The sequence below is a fragment of the Vicugna pacos genome, chromosome 8 (genome assembly GCF_048564905.1).
Source record: "Vicugna pacos chromosome 8, VicPac4, whole genome shotgun sequence".
Classification (NCBI taxonomy): domain Eukaryota; kingdom Metazoa; phylum Chordata; class Mammalia; order Artiodactyla; family Camelidae; genus Vicugna; species Vicugna pacos.
The window spans coordinates 16,530,982-16,549,714 of NC_132994.1; the positions used below are offsets into that span (position 1 = coordinate 16,530,982).

The following is an 18,733-nucleotide window of genomic DNA, read 5'->3' on the forward strand; positions in this document are numbered from 1 at the left end:
CTTCACAACAATTATGATTCATTTAAAATTAAAAAATCATATATCATTAATGTTGGAAGAATGCGATAATAGAATTGCTAAGTTTTATATAAAGATCCAGCTCTTCAACTAATATTCTTTTTGACCCAGTTTAGTAAGGTAGGCAATTTGCTAAGGCCTATAAAGGTTAGCTTGAGTAGATGACATGACCTCCGAGTTTCCTTCCATTTTCTCTAACATTCTGATTCTAGGATGACTAAACATTATTAGTCTAATTAAATGCCTATAATTCCCCCAGTTACTTACCTTGACAGCACCATCTCGCTCATCAAAATGAATGAAAGCATAATCTTTTAATTTCTTCACTCGTTCCAGTTTCCCAAACTGACTAAATGCCTTTTCTAAAATCTCTTCTGTTACAGTATTGGCAAGGTTGCGTACAAACAGCACTTTGACCTGAAAGTTAAGAAAAAAAAAACTCCCTGTATATTTCCAAAGGATTCAGTTTCTAAGATGCCACCACCTCAACCCTGCAAACTTAACTTTAGTCATAATTCGTTAGAAGAATATCATAAATATAAAATGTAGGCTAAATCTTCAACTCATTTGAGTAAACACCAAGGAGTGTGTTGCAGGATCCAATGTGCAAAAAACCTGAACAGACATCTCACCAAAGATACAGAGATGATGAGTAAGCATACAGAGAGATAAATGCTCAATATTGTATGTCACTAGGGAATCGCAAATTAAAACAGTGAGATACAAACCTATTAGAATGACCGGCCAAAGTCCAAAACACTAACACCACTGAATGCTGTTAAGAATATGGAACAACATATTCACTGCATTAGAATGCAGAAATGGTACAGTTTGGCAGCTTCTTACAAAACCAAATGTACTTTTATACCATATGATCCAACAGTCACACTCTTTGATATTTACCTAAATGAGATGAAAATAGGTCCACATAAAAACCTGCATATAGACGCTTATAGCACCTTTATTTCACTTGCCAAAACTTAGAAGCAACCAAACTGTCCTTCAGTAGGTGAACAGATAAATCATAGTACATCCAGACAATGGACTACTATTTAGCACTAAAAATGAAATGAGCCGTCAAGCCATGAAAAAACATGGAGGAACCTTAAATGTAAAAGAAGATAATTTTAAATGGCTACATACTACATGATTCCAACTACGTGACATTTGGTAAAAGATAAAACTATGGAGACAGTAAACAAGATCAATACTGGCCAGGGAAGGAGGAATAGGCAATCACGGACAATTCTTAAAGAAGTGAAAATACTCTATGATACTATAATGGTGGATACACAGCATACCTTTGTCAAATCCATAGGATGTGTAACACTAAGAGTGAATCCTAATGGAAACTATGAACTCTGAGTTACAATAATGTGTCAATTTAGATTCAGTAATTATGACAAATGTACCACTCTGGTAAGGATGTTGATAGTGGAGGAGGCTACGCATGTGTGTGGGCAGCATGTGTATGGAAAATTGCTGCACTCACTGCTCAAAAAACAAAGTATGCTATGCTAGGTAGTTTTTTATTAAATTAGTCATTATTTTGCAATCAAAATGGAGTTAAGTATTTCCTAACAATGTGAATACCATGCCACTTGAAATAGCTGTTGAGTTTATTTAACATAGGTGGTCAAAACTAATTAAGACCTCCTTTTGAAACCTAAAGAGGGGAGAGAGTTTTCAAAATATCAGTAAGATAAATTCTTTAAATTCTGAAAGCTCCTCAAAGTACAACTAACAAAACTTAACCTTTTGGCTAAGAAACATTATCACTCCCTCCTAAGGTACCCAAAGTAGCATCCAATTTCTTAATCTAAAGTGTTAACCAATGAGAGCTTAAGGGCCAGAGGAAAAAACAATCCTAAGTGTCTTCTGTCCTCAAGACCATTTATCCTTTAATACTCACAGTTATGACACTTCACACCTCTCCTCCGTAAGTCAACTAGTTGCATTTGCTAGCCTATCACCATTAATGGGGATTCTTAAACAAGACAAAGGGCAGAATAACTTAACTGCAAACTACACTAGTGGTAAGTGTTGACTCAAGAGATGTTTATTCTCATAGATGTCTCAACTGACTGCTGAAGCAGGATACCTAATAATAGCTAAACCCTGTAACTGCAGCAGCTCTGCTGAGGCCAGTACAGTTCACTATTTTTAGGAGTAGAACTTTTAACACAAAAACCATGTAATCTAATGGCGCCATTCTCAAAAATTCGGAGACTGCTCTTCAAATCCACACAAAAATGAAAATAAATCATCTCCATAGCATGTAGACTAACTACTTCAACATGAGAGTATGACGGCTACACAGTTATGGCTGAGTGTCCATATAAACTTCTACATTCACTCTCCATGCACATTCTATTTATTTCTAGTGTGGCCTTAACACAACACTCCTCTCTCTTACAAAAACATGGTTTAAAAAAGCACACATTTTATAAGCCACCCCCTCCCCAATCACCAAACCTGCTCCTTCTCCCACCACCACCACCACCACCACCTCAAAAGAATTTTAACTCAACTGTCATTACCTTTGCCATAACCTCAGGATCGGGATCTTCTATAGGATCAGCCCATTCAACAGTTCCAACATTTCCCCAGACCTTGACTTTACCACTCATTAACCTACGCCTTGCCTGGGCAGCTGTTTTGTGATCTTCATATTCAAGGAAGCAAAAGCCTCTGTTTTTTTTCTTGTCATCTGGTTGGTGGTATAAAATGACGTCTGTAAGACCCTCTGAAAGCAAGCAACCATTCCAGGGAAATTAGGTAAAATAATCAAGAACAAGCAGATCAAAAGATTTATTTTTCTAATATAATACTTGAATACCAAAATGAAAAATAATCCCTTATCTTTATAGGAGAGTCTCAAAAAGTACCACTCCAGATAATTTACCTAATCCATGCTTTCCAAGTGTTCCCAAAGCAAAAATCTCCATGAAAAGAAAATGTATTCTTTTAAATTAGACCTGAGGACTATTCTGTTTCCATGTCATAGATGACAGAAGGGCATGCAATCTTTACACAGCTGTTTCAGAAAAATGACAGTTATAAGTCAATCATAGTTAGAAATTCTCCACCCCATGCAAGTAAAACCTAATTTTTTAATGGTACTTTTCTGGACTCATATATCAATATATTCATTTCAAATGAAATAGAATATATTAGTATTGTGTAAGAATTTCAAATGTTCCTAGAACTGATAATAGGCTGATTATTTGCTAAATATGGTAGGCAGACAAAAATTTTTTCTAGTAAAAGTCTGTCACTTGTAAACTTATAAAAAATGCTTTACAATTCAAAGAAGTCATACCATACATTAATCTCTGCTAATAGCAACAGTATTTATTCCTATAATTTGGAAAATCAAATCATCCCATATTAAACATTTTTACCAAGAATATCAACTATCATCTCAAAATGCATAAAAATACACAAATACAATCTTCCAAAACATGGGAAGCACAACAATCATTCCGCAGACTGAGTTCAGATCACAGCTGCATTCCTTACTAAGTAACATTCAGCACGTTATTCCCCAAAACCTTCTGTGCCTGTTTCCCTATTTGAAAAATGGAGTTACCGATCTCATATGGTTATAGTGAGAATATGAATATGTATTGAGTCAATAAATGCAGTGCTTTGGCACGTAGAAGTATGCATTACCTTCAGTATTAAAAGTTGCACCTCCTTCCAAATAAATTCAACTTACCTGTTACTTTGCTAAATTCTTCAAGAATCTGTTCCTTGGTTTTACTCTTAGGAATAGAGCCCACAAAAAGCCTGTTGTTGGCAACTGAGATGCAGACACCAATGTGTTTTCCAGAACGAATTTCATGATTATTATACTGAAAGGGGGAAAAGTGCACATGTTTTAAAAATACTTAAAATATCCTATTACAGGTGCTTATTATAGAAAGATATGCAAATTCCATACACAAAAGCAAAATCTTTTAACAAATGAAAATTTCAACACTTAGAAGTTTATCAAATACTTTTAACCCTTTAAAAAATATGAGACAGATTTGAAGATTATACTAACAAAACACACTAAAGTTTATGAAATAATACAAAAAACTGTCAAGGAAATTAAGGAAACTTGAAAAAATTAAGAATCAAGTCTGTAAGCAGCTTAGATTCCAAATTACTGATTCCACAATACCTTAATTTCTACTTAAAGTCACCCTGCCAACCGCTTATTCTTATGCAAGGGAAACTGATTCAAATACAAGCAAGCTTTCTGCCTTTCTGTTAGTCAGCACCTAAAATCTTATTTTTTTCCATCTCCCCTAACCACCTGTAAAAAGTTGCAGTAAGGAATTTTCAGCTACAAATACTTACGTCTAAAAGGAGAATCTTTTTACTCTGAATCTGACCCTACTTTTTACCATTTCACTGACAAGTAGATTATGGTGAAAGTATAAAAGCAACTATACAACTACAGTAAAAAGTAAACTTAACCATCAAGTAACCATATTCCATAAAAGGGAAAGATATCATAAAGGCAAAACTCAGAAATTTCCTCTCCCCATTATTCCCATTCTTGCATAACAGGTATACTGGGTATAAGAGAAGAAAACACACGTAAGTCAGAAAATTGATGCCTCTCTGCTCCTTTCTCCAACTCTAGATATTCAAAATTAAACATGAAGTTCAAACATTCTTCGTCCAGATTGGAACAGTTTTGTACTTTTTAACCCCACTAACTCAGTTCATAGTTATGCAAGTCTCTGGTCATCATGATCCCAGGATTATCTCTACTCTTCACACTTCTGCCAGAAACTTTTTAAAAATCACAAATCTGTCTACTGAAAAAAAATCTCTCAATGACTCTCCACCAGCAAAACGAAGTTCAAATCCTTAGATATCATTAAGTCCTTCCCCAAATTCCTACTACTTCCCCACCTTTCTCCACAACACTATAATCTTAGCTATTTACATCAATTCCCAGTTTTGTATTGCTAAGCCTCTGAATGTAACATTTTCCGGGAACCTCTACCATCCAAACTCCTCTGCCTAACTGTAGATTTGAGCTCAACCATCAAATACTCTACAATCCCTAAATCCTATAAAGCTCAACAAAAGTATCCTTTTACGTTAACACAGATCAGTAGTTCTCAACAGGAGTGATTTTGCCCCCCGGTCCCCACCTGCCCAGGGACATCCGACAATGTCTAGACACATTTTTGTCTGTCAACTGTAAATACGGCTTGCTTCTGATATATAGTGGGTAGGCAGAGGCCAGAGATGTTATTAAACATCCTACAATTCACAGAATAGCCTAGCATAATAAAGAATTATCTGGTCTAAAATATTAATAGTGCTGCAGTTGAGAAATCCTGCCCTGGACTTTTGTCTTCTCATAGCACTTATACTCCATTTAGGCCAAAAACCTCTAAAAAGTAGAAATATGCGGGTTACCTGCAAATAGTAGAGCTACAGTTGAATCCATCACAGAATGGGATTATGGACAAGTAGACTGCAATACCCTATTACACAAATAAGTTAACCTAAGAACACAATAAATCGCTTTAAGACATGTACATTCCCTAGATTTTTTTTAACCATTTAAAAAAATTGAAGTACAGCTAATTTACAATGTGTTAGTTTCAGGTGTACAGTAAAGTGACTCAGTTATACATACATATATCTATCTACTCTTTTTCAGATTCTTTTCCATTATAGGTTAAGATGTTAAATATAGTTCCCTGTGCTACACAATAGGTCCTTGGTTTTTTAATCTATTTTATATATAATAGTGTGTATATGTTAATCCCAAACTCCTAATTTACCCCTCCCCCACTCCCACTCTTCCCTTTGGTAATCATAGTTGTTTTTTAATGTCTGTGAGTCTATTTCTGCTTTGTAAATAAGGTCATTTGTATCATTTTTATAGATTCCATAAGTGATGTCATATGAGTTTTGTCTGACTTCACTTAATATGGTAATTTCTAGGTCCATCCATGTTGCTACAAATGGCATTATTTCATTTTTATGGCTGAGTAGTATTCCATTGTGTGTATGTTTGTATGTGTATACACTATGTATGTGTGTGTGTATATATATATATATATATGTTTGTATGTGTATACACTATGTATGTGTGTGTGTGTATATATATATATATATATATATATATACACACACACACATATCACAACTTCTTTAACCATCCGTCAATGGACATTTAGGCTGCTTCCTTGTCTTGGCTATGGTTAAATAGCGCTGCTATGAATACTGAGGTGGATGCATCTTTTCAAACTGAAATTTTCTTCGGATATGTGCACAGGAGTGGTACTGTTGGATCATATGGTAATTCTATTTTTAGTTTAAGGAAACTCCATATTGTTCTCCGTAACATTCCCTAGATTTTTATATTTAAGCATCAAGTAGCCAGCCTTAGTGACACATCAATGGCTTTCAATTTGTTCATCTGGTCTGTAACTCCAGGAGTTGCCAGAAACAATTAAAATTAGAAAAAGAATGGAAGGAAATACAAAGTTTTTAAAGGGAGAAATAGGAGTTATTCTGATGACAGAATTTAGTATCATTTTCCCCTTTTTTATTTTCCAAATGTTCTAAGAATAGGGACTATTTACTATAACAAAATAACTAAGTTTTCAATAAAAACTTGTAAGAAAAATTAGAATTCTTGATTATATAACTTCCATCCATATTAACAATGCTAGAAGGCAAAGGTATAGCTGTGAAAGAGTACAAGCTTAGCATGCATGAAGTCCTGGATTCAATCCTCAGCACCTCCAATTATACAAATCAACCAACCAACCAACCTAATTACCTCCCCCCAAATCAAAAATAAATGAATAAATAAAAATAAATATTAACAACAATGCTGCTACAAAATAGTAATGATTGTTTCCATTACTATTTACAAAAGAAAAGTTTCTTCCCTTCTAATCTATCATCACTGGCCCTATGGTTAATCAAGGCAGAGAATGCAGAAGGTGTATGACTGTGGTCTCTGAACAATATAAAGACATGAGTATTTCGTAGGATTTATAAGATAAACTACAACTCTTTAGCCACATTTTTTCAATTAAAAAAAAATTGAAACGATTATAGCTAACTTGTAAACTAGCTCTCCAATGAAAAGAAGTTACCAAAGGAGACGCTCTGGGCGTATTGTCCAAATAAAGCAAAAGTGCTTAGAAATAAACACTTCTTGAAGCAAAGCCCCTACAGATTAAGCTTGCAATTTTATATGTATATTTGAGTTACTTAGCTTTTCTCACTCTAGCATTTTTAAAACCAAACTATCCCCTAAATTCAAAAACAAACTTTGCATCCCAGCAGGTAATAGTGACTTACTTAGATAGTAGAAGGACATTATAAAAACTGTTCTTATACTTAATAGAGATTCTTATTTAATGCTGATAAACCCTTACTCTCAAGGGTTAGTAATCAGGACGATATGATGGTATCAAAATAAAAAAAGGTGCATGATCATTTCCAAATTCTAGGAAGGCAGGCACTAAAGTTACCAAGTTTTAGAAATCTAGCTTTCAGATCCAGTAGTATAATGAGGTAATAAAATAAAGATGAACTTTGAACATTATTTCAGAACACCAAAACAGGAGTTGTACAGCCTGGAACATTCCTGTCATTTCAGCTCAAAATATCAAGTCACTCTTTCCTTCCGGCATAGCCAATCAAGTCACCAAATCCCCAGAAATTTAGGAATCTGATCCAGAAGTGGTTGCCTAGTCCTAACTCATTATAGCAGCAAAGCCACTACCTTCCAAGCCTGTCCACTCCAAGTCTTCTTTACACTGAGCCAAAACTCACTTCCCTGAAACTGGCAAACTAAAGAGCCTCCAAGAGTGTCACCAAATAGTGACATCTATAACACAATACTGTAGATGCAGACTGAGACTAAATAAGCTGGAGACTAACCTTACACTTCTAGACACCATGCCTCTATAACATGTAGTCCATGATTAGCTTGGCTTATTTGGTAATCACACCACACTGCTGACACACTACAGCTTACTTGTGAGATCAGTTGTGTATAGGACTTGACTTTCATCCCCACTCAATTTCATCGTGCTACGTTGCCATCTCAGGCTATCAAAATCTTTTCAGACCCTTATGTCATTCATGGCGTCTACTACTACATGCAGATTCAAATCACCAAACAGTTCAAGCAGTCCAACTGTGCCCTCATTTAAATCATTGATTATAAAAATGAAATAGAACCTACAGCACATTTACATCGTGCCATCCACACCAAGGCTCAAAACTTTAATGGCACCATACTACTTAACCCAGCAGTCGTGACTACTGCCTTCTGGAATTGACTTTTCACAAGTTTTCTCTATTTCTACAAAACACTGGTTCAACTAGGTTCACCTATTTCCCTCACTGCCCTGCTCAAACCTCTTTAACACAAAGCTTTCTCTAAAAAACACAACCCAAAGCAAGCTATCCCTTCATTCTTCTTTTACCCTGTGAACCACCTGCTTCCACTTTAATTATACTTAGCCTCTCATACCCTAAGAACTCCCAAGAACTGGATGAAACTGCCTTGTATGCACACAGTAAAAGTTTTCTTGTTAAACACACTAAACATCTGCTAATTGCTGCTAATTTTATGGACCTATCTTGTCAGCTGCATTCATCAAAATGGTTGTATACTTCTGTATACAACCACTTTGGTGAATAAACCATCAGTGGCTATTAAAATCATAACTCTTAATTAAAGGGCAAATAGAGATCAGTGTTCCAATGTTCACCACAAAGGCATTTTCAGCAGGACACTTCTATTGTATAGGACCATCATGGGCACTGCAAAGCCAGTGGACCTGGACTCCAGTTTCAGCAGTACACCACACAAATACATATACACACTTGCCTGCTCTTCCTCCTGGACTTTGTGACAATGTCAAACACTACATATATTTCCAAATATCCCCAAGAGGGTTAGAGTAAAAGCATCACCCCATGTTAATCTCTATGATTAAAGGTAGCACAAAATAATTGCCAATGGAAGCTAGAAAACCTTTAAATAGCAAAATAGCCCATAGCTAATATGGGAATGTTATAAATTCTTGTGTCATAAATAATGGATTAGTTGGCACTAGTCAGCTGGCCACATTATTTATCCAGTACATACTCCACAGTGGCACTGTTCTAAATGTTGGGGATACAAGGAAAAAGAGCACATTTTCTAATGGGGAGAAAGAAGCAAATAATTTTACAAAGCCAAGAAATAATTTTATGTAAATCTAAGCATTCTTTTTAACTGTACAGGACACCATCATGGGGCAACTAGCCGTTCAAAGTCACGAAAGGCCTTCTAAGGCCTGATTGGTTAAGAAGGCAGCAGCCATAACTGGGAGAAGTGGTACAAGAGAAGGCAGTTGAGATGGAAACGGTCACAGCTTTTGTGGAAGACAAAAAAGGCAAAGTATGGATAGAAGGGTAATAAAGAAGAGTAGGAAGAGAAGTAAGCAGAGTAAGAGCCTTGCATGGAAGCTATTATTAGAGTTTTCAGGATGGGAATGTTGTGATCTAATCTATGCTGCCAAATGGTTAAGAATGTAAAGGGGCAACAGAAACCAGTGAGAATAGCTAGAAAGATTTCTCAAATGGTACCTTAGGCTAGGGTGGTAGCAGAAAGATGGTACAAATTGGTTAGATGTCAAAAATATTTGGCAGTAGAGACAGGACTTACATCCTGAACTCCTTTTAACACTACCTGAACACTACAGTTTAAAGAATCAGGCTACTTCGCAACATAACAATTTTAGCCAGCAGTATAAGTTATGACTAGTTAACAACAGGTACACACTAAACATACCTGGTATCAACCTAAAGCTATATATGGCCTTGGACAAGCCACCCAGACAACTGACTCTTCTGCAGAAGGAAGACATTTATTTCACTTACCTTGAAAATGAGTTGAGGACACTTAAAGGTAATAATGTAGCACCTAGCACAGCTCCTGTGCCTTAACAAGCACTCAAGTGGTTGCTATTACTCATCTTTTCACCAACTTAGATCTTGCTTCCCTAGCTAATCATCATCATTTAGGGACGAATTTTTCTTTTTCTCCCAAACCACAAGGCAAATGTTAGCTGAAAATAGGGTCATTTAAGAAGTTTGCAGTTACTTCTAACTTCATGCCTCTTCTTCAAACTGTCAACACCAATCCATTTTTACAATTCAGGTGCAAATTTTAAATCTACAAGTTTTAATGTGGGGGCATCACTGTTGAATTATACCAAAAACTAACGCCGAATACATAAACCACCTCTATCTTCAAGACACTCAAAGTACAAGAAAACAAAAAGAGATGGTGCCTCAACCTTGTCTCATCTATAAGTAATGCAAAAGAGACATTTTCTCAACATTTGATTATCCACAACTAGAATGACAGTTCAACTACCTTATGTAAAAATTTACCTTGGATAGAGTTGTAATTCAAGTAGACTCGTGACATGACACAAGTAGGGATAGTTTTCAAAATATGCTCCGTTAAGGAATACATTTAGGAAGGGTATTCATTCCCAGGAATCAATACAAGGTAACAAAAACCCCATCCAAATTAACCTAAGTTTTTATTTCTCTAAGTGTTTCATGTCCTCAGAAGTCTAGTCCTTTCCTTTACTGTTACAAGGCAAATCTCCCAATTATATTATCACTGTAATCCTACCTACAGTCAAGTATCCTTTTAAAAAGAGCAGCAACACGTCCAATTCATCCCATTGCTAAGAATATCTTTAAAAACGCACCAAAGCACAAACCCTTCTATTCACCAGTAAAAAATAATTTTCCCCCAGATATGGACTCAAATCATAAACCCAGAAAATAATGTAAAAAAGGTTTAGGACAAGAATTAGTTCCTAGACCAATCAAAATAGTTATTTGACTATCTGGAAACTTCTGCATTACAGTTGAAAAACTTAACAATATTGGTAAGACTATACTCTAAGCCTATAGCAATGCAATTTTGGATCACATTATCTGTTAAGCCAAGGCAACTGCCTAAACTGAAACATATTTCCTGTGCATTTATTGACACCCAAAATTGTCAAGTTACAATCATCTTCCTCTGATGATGTATCGTTACCATAAGGATTCTGAAAATCACCTAGAATTAAGTTCTATTGAGGACCTACCATAAATAGTGTCTTCTGGTAGCAAGAATTAAGTAACCTACAAATGCTGGTTTAAGGATTATTTTAAAAAACATTAATAAATACACAAATCATTACTTATAACACTAAGTAGTCACACCTATTAAACAGAACTAAAGCTGTACGTAATACCTCGTAAATAAAATTAGGTCTGACAACACTAAATTCTGTACTAGCTTTCTGTTGTAAGATAGCTCTTTGGCTTCTCAATAATTCTACATTTCCACATTAAAACTCCCTGCTACTTTATTACTATCTGGTAAAATTTTTCTTTTATAGATTCAACTGGATGATTTCTACAATCTTCCTGAACTCTTAAAAGCCCTTGATTTTACCTGAACTGCTTAAACTAAAATCTTGACAGCTCAAAGGTTATTAGTGAATGGAGAGCTACATATTCCTTTCTGAAATAGGAAGCATTCTTTGAAGGAGGAAAAAAATCAGCACTGATTTAAAAATACTCAAACTCCTGAATTCTTTTTTTAAAAACACCTTTTTCTTCCAACTTATCTAATGTTAACCTTTACAATATTCAATTTCACACACCAACAGAGATCCAAGCAACACAGAAAAATGAAACTAAGTGTATTTGTTTTTTCTCCTTAAGGTTTACCTTAAAATATCTGATGGTGAGGGAAAGCAAAATAAAGTTCAGGAGAAATCAATCTGAGGATTTCACGTTTCCTCAGAATTACTCATAAAACATGTTAAGTCAGATAAGGCAAAAATTAACAAACATCTGCCACAGTGAACCATTTACAGAAGTTCCACCCAAGTTGCACTTTTTGGTACACTTCTTGGATGGAAATTAACTTATATGGCCATCTTCAACTGCAAAATGTAGAAACAACCTGAGTCACAAGATTTAATAAAAATTTGAAGGAGAATTATATAAGCCATAATTTGAAACAGTAAAATTCTTTAAGTTGGAAAAATAACCATGTCCTCACCTGACATCTGGTACTAAAGTCAAATACTGCCACTCTTCCATGAAATCCTTTATTTAACTAACTAGAAAGTTATCACAATGTCATCATGAAACATTTCTGAAAAGGGGATAGCCAGATACGGCCAGAAATTATGGGAACCCTTCCTATCAGTTACTTTCTTAAATCTTTTAACATTACTAAATTAAAGGGGAAACAAAGCCATTAAGCCAAATGTTTCAAAGAACCAGGAAGTAGAATTTCACCACACTACCTTATAGATCCTGAGTCCAATCAACTACACATGCAAAAAAATACTGCTACAGTGTGTACAGAGAATATGAAAGTGTCTAACCAGCACTTCAAAAAACAGTTAACACAACGAAACCCTGGCTTTAATTAAAGATAGTGAGTGTGAAGACTGGGGGGGAAAAAAAAACAAACTCACCAGTTTAACAGCCTCCTGAGCTGCTTCTTTTGTACAAAAAGTGACAAACGCATAACCTCTATTGAGACCTGTTAGTGGATCCATCATTAGACGAAGATCCCATATAGGTCCAGCTTTTTCAAACAATGGAACAAGTTCATCCTCAAACAGATCTCTTGGGATCTTCCCCACAAATATCTGTAAATTAAATATGAAGTAAAAACCATGGAGAGTTTCTTTAGGAAACTAGATACCTGTGCATTTACTACAGAGGGTACAAATTTTTAGTTTCTTTACCTCAGTGCCAACAGAAGGCTGCTGACCTGAATAAACGGAATCTGGAGGCGGTCCCCCATACTTCCTCTGTCCAGTGGTCACATCAAGTGTGTAGCCTGTTCTTTCCAAGAGTGCCTTAAAAAGTTCAAATGACATTAGTACATTTAATTCACAAGACCACACCCATGCATTCAGCAGTTAAAAACCAATCTTGTTCAAATCTTTCCATTTATCTTGGCAACATTCCTTACTAACAGGTTTCTGTTACCTGTTTTAGAACTCCCCTTTTAATGTGTGCTTGTAATGTATAATGTGCCTTAATTTATAAATGAAAATGTCAGGATCCTGGTCAAATTATTTTCTGGTCTCTGATTAATTACTGCATAGTGCTTATAGTGAAGTGAGCAACACAAAACTAATACCCATCAACAACTTTCTAAGCAGGGTTTAACTACTCTGCCCTTCTAAAAACAGACTTCACCTAACTAGGTTGAAATTCTCTCCTGAAGAAGTAGCTGGATAAGTCACCTCTCTCAAGTCTACCTTACCCAATAAGCTTCCCTGTACCCCACATTCCTAGGTACCTACTGCTATTCTAGCAGTTTTGCCAACCTTTACAGAAATTGTACTCCTCAAACTAAGTCCAGAAACTTAAAAGGAGTTACAGGAAAAATAACCTCTTCATTTGACATTCAAGCACCATGCTTCACAGGACAGTATGGATCACTCAGAAAAAAAAAGTGCCAAAATGATTTTGAAAACTGTATGGAATTGCAACAATGTAACATAACCTCTAAATACATCTCCCTAAAAGTGAACTGTTGAAATTTATACAACTCATGTTTACTCAGAGTATTAAGATTTTTCTCTTCATTTCTTATTTATAAGCAAATCAGAAAGAAGTAGTCCACTGTTAGCCTAAGGAAAAAACCAGGAATTGTTTCTTCTCCACTATGTCATCTACAAAGCACAAAACTGACTTTCTAAATAATAAAACCAATCTAACAATTCACTGATAAATTCTGAAATAAAAAGAAACTAACACCAAGCATATGACAATACTTATCAAAGTGCTGTTAACCGATCTGGGGTCACCTTAGTCTTTGAAAATGAAAATGACCAGATTTTAAAACTTTTTTTTTTTACCCAAAGAACATAAAATGTTCATGAAAAAAATACTATAATTGATGAAACTCCTGTATTCCTAAACTGTCTTTAAAAAGCCCACAAAGTACTACAAATTTTAAGTAGCCTTCTATTATGCCCATAGTTGCCTAACAGTGCAATATTGGGTTAGTAACAAAAATAAACTCAAATCTATTAACTACCATATAAACCAAACCATTAAATGGCTCATCTTCCCTTTTTTCCATATGTAATCCCTGTGCTTCTTTCATTTCAATCTTCATATGATCCAAATAATACCTTTTACGACAATCCCTAAAAAGGAAAAACTTACTCTTTCTGTAAAACATCCTATAGAAGTGTGTGTCTTCTTGCCACAATTTAAGTCACACTAAAGCTTTAAGCCACTCCCTTCCAAAGACAGAACTGAAAGTCTCACAAACTAAACTTTCAATTAATATGAAATTTTAGTAATTCTAACTCCCAATGTAAATTTAGTAACAACTGATACAATTACAATAGGTGACAACTATATTTCATTTCTTTGGAAAAATCAAATTTATAGTTCAAACAATTTCCAACTAGACCTGTGAAAGCCTCAAATTTATAGATAATATAAACAGCTAACTCCATATTCCAAGCTTCCCTCTTTCCATACTATTAAAACACACCTGACACCCATAACCTTCTTAGTAACTGATTTTCTTAAGCTATAACCCTTGGTTCCAGAGCAGTGGCACACTATATTAAAGAGTACCATGTTAAAACTAGTATGATCGCCACATTTTCTATGAACTAAACTCAACACAACTAAAAAACACAAAGATCAAAACTTGGTTGAATTTGAGGCCATTATGTTCTATGTGAGGTGTGGAGAGGAATGTTCTACTCCCAGTCTCAATTGCCCAATTTACATTTTCACAGTAATCAATTTTATTGTTAAAAGCTGCTTTTAGAAAAGAACAAATTGGCCATAATAACTCATACTAATGGAAGGGGAAGGCAATGCTAAAATACTAAACCCACTTAATTTGGAGCTTGAGAATCCTAAGAGAAGCAATCAACTACTAAATGTATATTCTCCACCAGTATAGGGTGAAATGATTCCCTCCCACTTTGGTTCCACTGTCAGTAACCTGGATTTGCAGGTTTGTTTCCAAAAATCAACTAAAAATTATGGCAGCTATACTTCTTTAAATCTTTTATTCAGCATACCAATAGCACAGATTTAATCAACAGCAGACAGCCAGCAAGAAAAACTTCAGAATTGTTTTACAAACGAATACTTAAAGACGTGAAACTTCAAAGTACAGTAATGAGAAAAAATTAATAAATTATCTTCCGGCCATTAACTCTCAACATCTCAAAAAAAAAAAAAAAAAAAAACCCAAAAACCACACACACACCCACTTCATGCCCAAAGAATGTTAACCAAAACTAGAAAACAGTTTAAAAAAAACTTTAAAACTGAGGGGAGTAAAAAATAAAGTTTCATAAAACATACCTTAATTTTTGCCTCATCTGGTCCTTTGCTAGAATCTGCTACTTTGGTCCCCTGTTTTTCTCTCTGCCTATAAGTCTTCATGACTCCACATAAAAAGGCACTTTTGTTCTGTAAAAGAATTTTCCAATCATATTTAACAATAACTGTATTATCTGTATCTAATTATATAAAAGCTAAACTATCAAAACTACTCAAATTTTTTACTCTTTTTACACTGACACTAAATTAACGTTACCTGAACATGAGAGAGATCGCTGTCTTTAAACTGCTGAAGAACTGCCAATGCGCCGTCTTCATTGAATTCTTTTAAAGCTTCGATAGCTCTTTCATCTAAATCACTATGTGCAACCAGCCCTGGAAAAGAGAAAATTTAATTAGCTGTCAACTTTTAATATTTTTGGAAAGTTTTTTTTTTAAAGAAAACTCCATGTGCCATACGGATGCCAACTAAGAACTCTTCCATTTCCCTTATCTATATAGTGAAAAACACATACCTTATCCATTCTGAACTGAATAAGGCCTCTCAACCACACTTACAATAATGAATCAACTTTATCTTGCTGTGTCTTAAGTCAGATAGTTCTGAACACTATTTCTACAGTAAACAAATAGGCTTACGAATTCTAAAATCAACCAACAAAGTACCAAGCATGACAACTGAACCTCTACTCAATTTCAACTACCACTAGAAAAAGCAACAGCCACACTGAGACTACAAGTCTACAGTTACCTATTTAACAAGAATCCTACTATAAAAATACCCCAAAAAGTCACATGGCCTGCTCCCAACATTTAGCAGCTGTTGCTACCATCATATACTTATCCATCTGGCCAGCCAGCCTTTACCTCCTAACCCCTTCCTTCTTCCCTCCCTCTATACACCTTAACCTCTGGTTCACAACTATCACAACAAGGCAAAACTCCAGGTCCCACACTTATTGGAAACCACAAAAAGTTGCTATTTTAGCTCAAAGCCAGAAATCCAATAGAAAAATTTCATAATATAATTTTGCAAGTGTTAGTTCTTACCTGCAACGTAAATTTCATCTAGTTTTTCAGCAACTTTCTGTGGTAAACCAGCATCAAGCAATGTCTGAAAATTTTCTGAATGGATAACTGCAGAAGTAGTATCCATGGGCTCTTCAGTACCATTTCCATTAACATGTTCTGTAGCCATGTTTCCAGAGATCTGTTCAAACGCAATAAGCAAAATTAAACTAGGATCTTCAAAAAGGGTAGAGGACAATATGAGAGCCCCAATCTTTACTTTCTCTACCAATTTCTACACCAGCCAGCCTGCAACCTCCCTTTAAAGAGGCCTTACTTTAAAGCTACTGTCGCCTGACAAGGCAGATTGGGAGCGCGGGGCACAGAAGGACGGATCCACTACATTTTTCCTTAGCACCACCCCTGACTCACCTGCTAACACTCCCTAGGAAAAACCACATTACAAATGGAGCCCAACCAGCACGAGGACGAGCCAATGTGCCACATGCAGCTGTGCCCGTACAGAGAATGAGGTGTGTGTGGAGCAAGCAAAGCTGGGCTTTTCCCTCTCAAAGGTAAACCCCCAAAGTGCGCGCTTTTCCCGCCTGCCGCTTAAAGATCAGTAACCACAGCCAGCGAAGAACAAAGCGCTCACACAAGCCACCTTCCCACCACCCAATTTCTCCACCCTTCACCCCCGCACCCCAAAGCCCGCCCCCGACTCCGCACCCAGAGCGGCAGCCTCACCGCTGCGGCCACCAGGAGCCCATTAGAAACACGTGCTCTGCGCCTTCAAATGTCCTACAACTTCCTTCCACGGAACCCCACTGAGTTCCAGGCCAAGACGACCGTCACCGGCTCCCAACATCAACCCAAAGCGACGGTCGGAGCCCCCAGCAAGCAGCAGCAGCACAACCTCGCCCCTCGACACCGAGGCCGCGGCGGCGCCAGGCCACAGGCTCTCCCCGCCCCCAAGCGCCGCCGTCTCGGCCGTGACACATGGCTCTCTCTGCCCCGGGCGCCGGCGACCCCCGGCCGCCCGCCCTCCCCGCCAAGACGTGCGCCGCGCCGCTAGGTCCAAGCCCCCACCCCGAGCCGATCGGGGCAGGGACTGCGGCGCGGGGGCCGGCAGTGCCACCGCCGGGCCGGGCAAGCCGGCGGCGTGAGGGCGTTCCGCGAACTGCCCAACGCCCGCCGGACCGCGAGCACCACCGAAGCCTGCCGCGCGGCTGCGGGACGGGACCGGCTCCTCTCCGCCCACTCCTGCGCCGTGGCGACGGCCACGACAGCACCAACTCCGCCGCCGCTCACGGTCCGCGCGGGCCACGGGGCCGAGGGGGCGCCTCCTCCCCGGAGCGCCGCAGACAAAGCCCGAACGGCGGCAGCACATGGAGGGGAGGAGGAAGTGGTGGCGCGGGCCGCGGCCTACTCCCAAGCAGCCCCAGTCAACGTGCTCCTCTCTCCCTTGGAATCCATTTTCCAGAAAAGCCGGTTTCTCCCCGCACCGCCCTCCCCCAGGTCCTCCACAATGTCACGGAGCTCCCCTCCCAGACCCGGGTCCCGGCGGTCGTTACCTCCCCGTTGGGCTGAGGCGGAGGAATCCTGTCCGAGGAGATCCGGTTGCGGGCAACGCGTGCTCGCTGCTCCCTGTGTCCGGCGCGAGTGGAGCTGTTGTAAAATGGCGGCCGAAGCTCACGCCGCTGGCAGCAAACCCGATCCAGTTCCACTCGCCTCCGAGCGCGCTCCCGGTGCGCGCGCGCGCCTCCGCGTGACCCCCCCCTTCCCTCCCCTCCCTCGCGCGTCCGCTTCTCTCACTCCCTCAGCCCCTGCCCTCCTTCAGCTCCTCCTTCTCCTTCTCCCACCACCACCAGCCTCCGTCCGCCTTCTTCTCTAGGCCTTTCTTCTTCCCCTCCCTGCTCCTTTCCCCCACCACTCCCACTCCCGTCCGCGGCCGCTCAGGCACGAGTGGCCGCCCTTCCCTGGCTCGCTCGCACGCTCGCTCGCTCCCTCCCTCGTTCGCTCGCTCTCTCGGCCCCGTCCCACAGTCCCTGCCGAGTCTGCTCCTCTCTTTCTCTCTCCCGCGCTGACGTGACGACGTAGCCTACGCCTCGGGACGCGCGCCCGCGGGCTCCGCCCCCACGCCCCGCCACCTCCCTTGCTCTTCTCCACCCGGAGGGGCGCGAGACCCCGCCCTTCCGCTCCGGCGGCGGCGGCGGAGGGGCCGAGAGTGAATGAAAGGCCCGCCCCTTCCCCTCCTGACACTCCCCCTCCCGCTCCCCTCCGGGTGGGGCGGGGCGGGGCG

The 18,733-nt window shown here is 38.7% G+C and overlaps 1 protein-coding gene across 5 annotated transcripts in view; it reads right to left on the reverse strand.

Annotated features, from left to right (window-relative positions):
• The window catches only part of SYNCRIP (synaptotagmin binding cytoplasmic RNA interacting protein), a 25,659-nt gene extending 7,159 nt beyond the window's left edge, over positions 1-18,500 (reverse strand). For 3 of the 5 annotated variants that reach the window (XM_015236021.3, XM_006200317.4, XM_006200315.4), the window contains exons 1-9: positions 18,006-18,500; positions 16,474-16,633; positions 15,680-15,798; positions 15,445-15,552; positions 12,837-12,950; positions 12,561-12,737; positions 3,740-3,875; positions 2,559-2,764; positions 286-435 (exon numbers count right to left, since the gene is read on the reverse strand). In XM_015236021.3, coding sequence (XP_015091507.1) covers positions 286-435; positions 2,559-2,764; positions 3,740-3,875; positions 12,561-12,737; positions 12,837-12,950; positions 15,445-15,552; positions 15,680-15,798; positions 16,474-16,621 — 1,158 coding nt within the window. In that variant the 5' untranslated portion in view covers positions 16,622-16,633; positions 18,006-18,500. The remainder of the gene's footprint in view (positions 1-285; positions 436-2,558; positions 2,765-3,739; positions 3,876-12,560; positions 12,738-12,836; positions 12,951-15,444; positions 15,553-15,679; positions 15,799-16,473; positions 16,634-18,005) is intronic. The other 2 variants (XM_006200319.4, XM_015236022.3) reach the window with 1 other exon arrangement.
• Between the last annotated feature and the right edge of the window lie 233 nt (positions 18,501-18,733).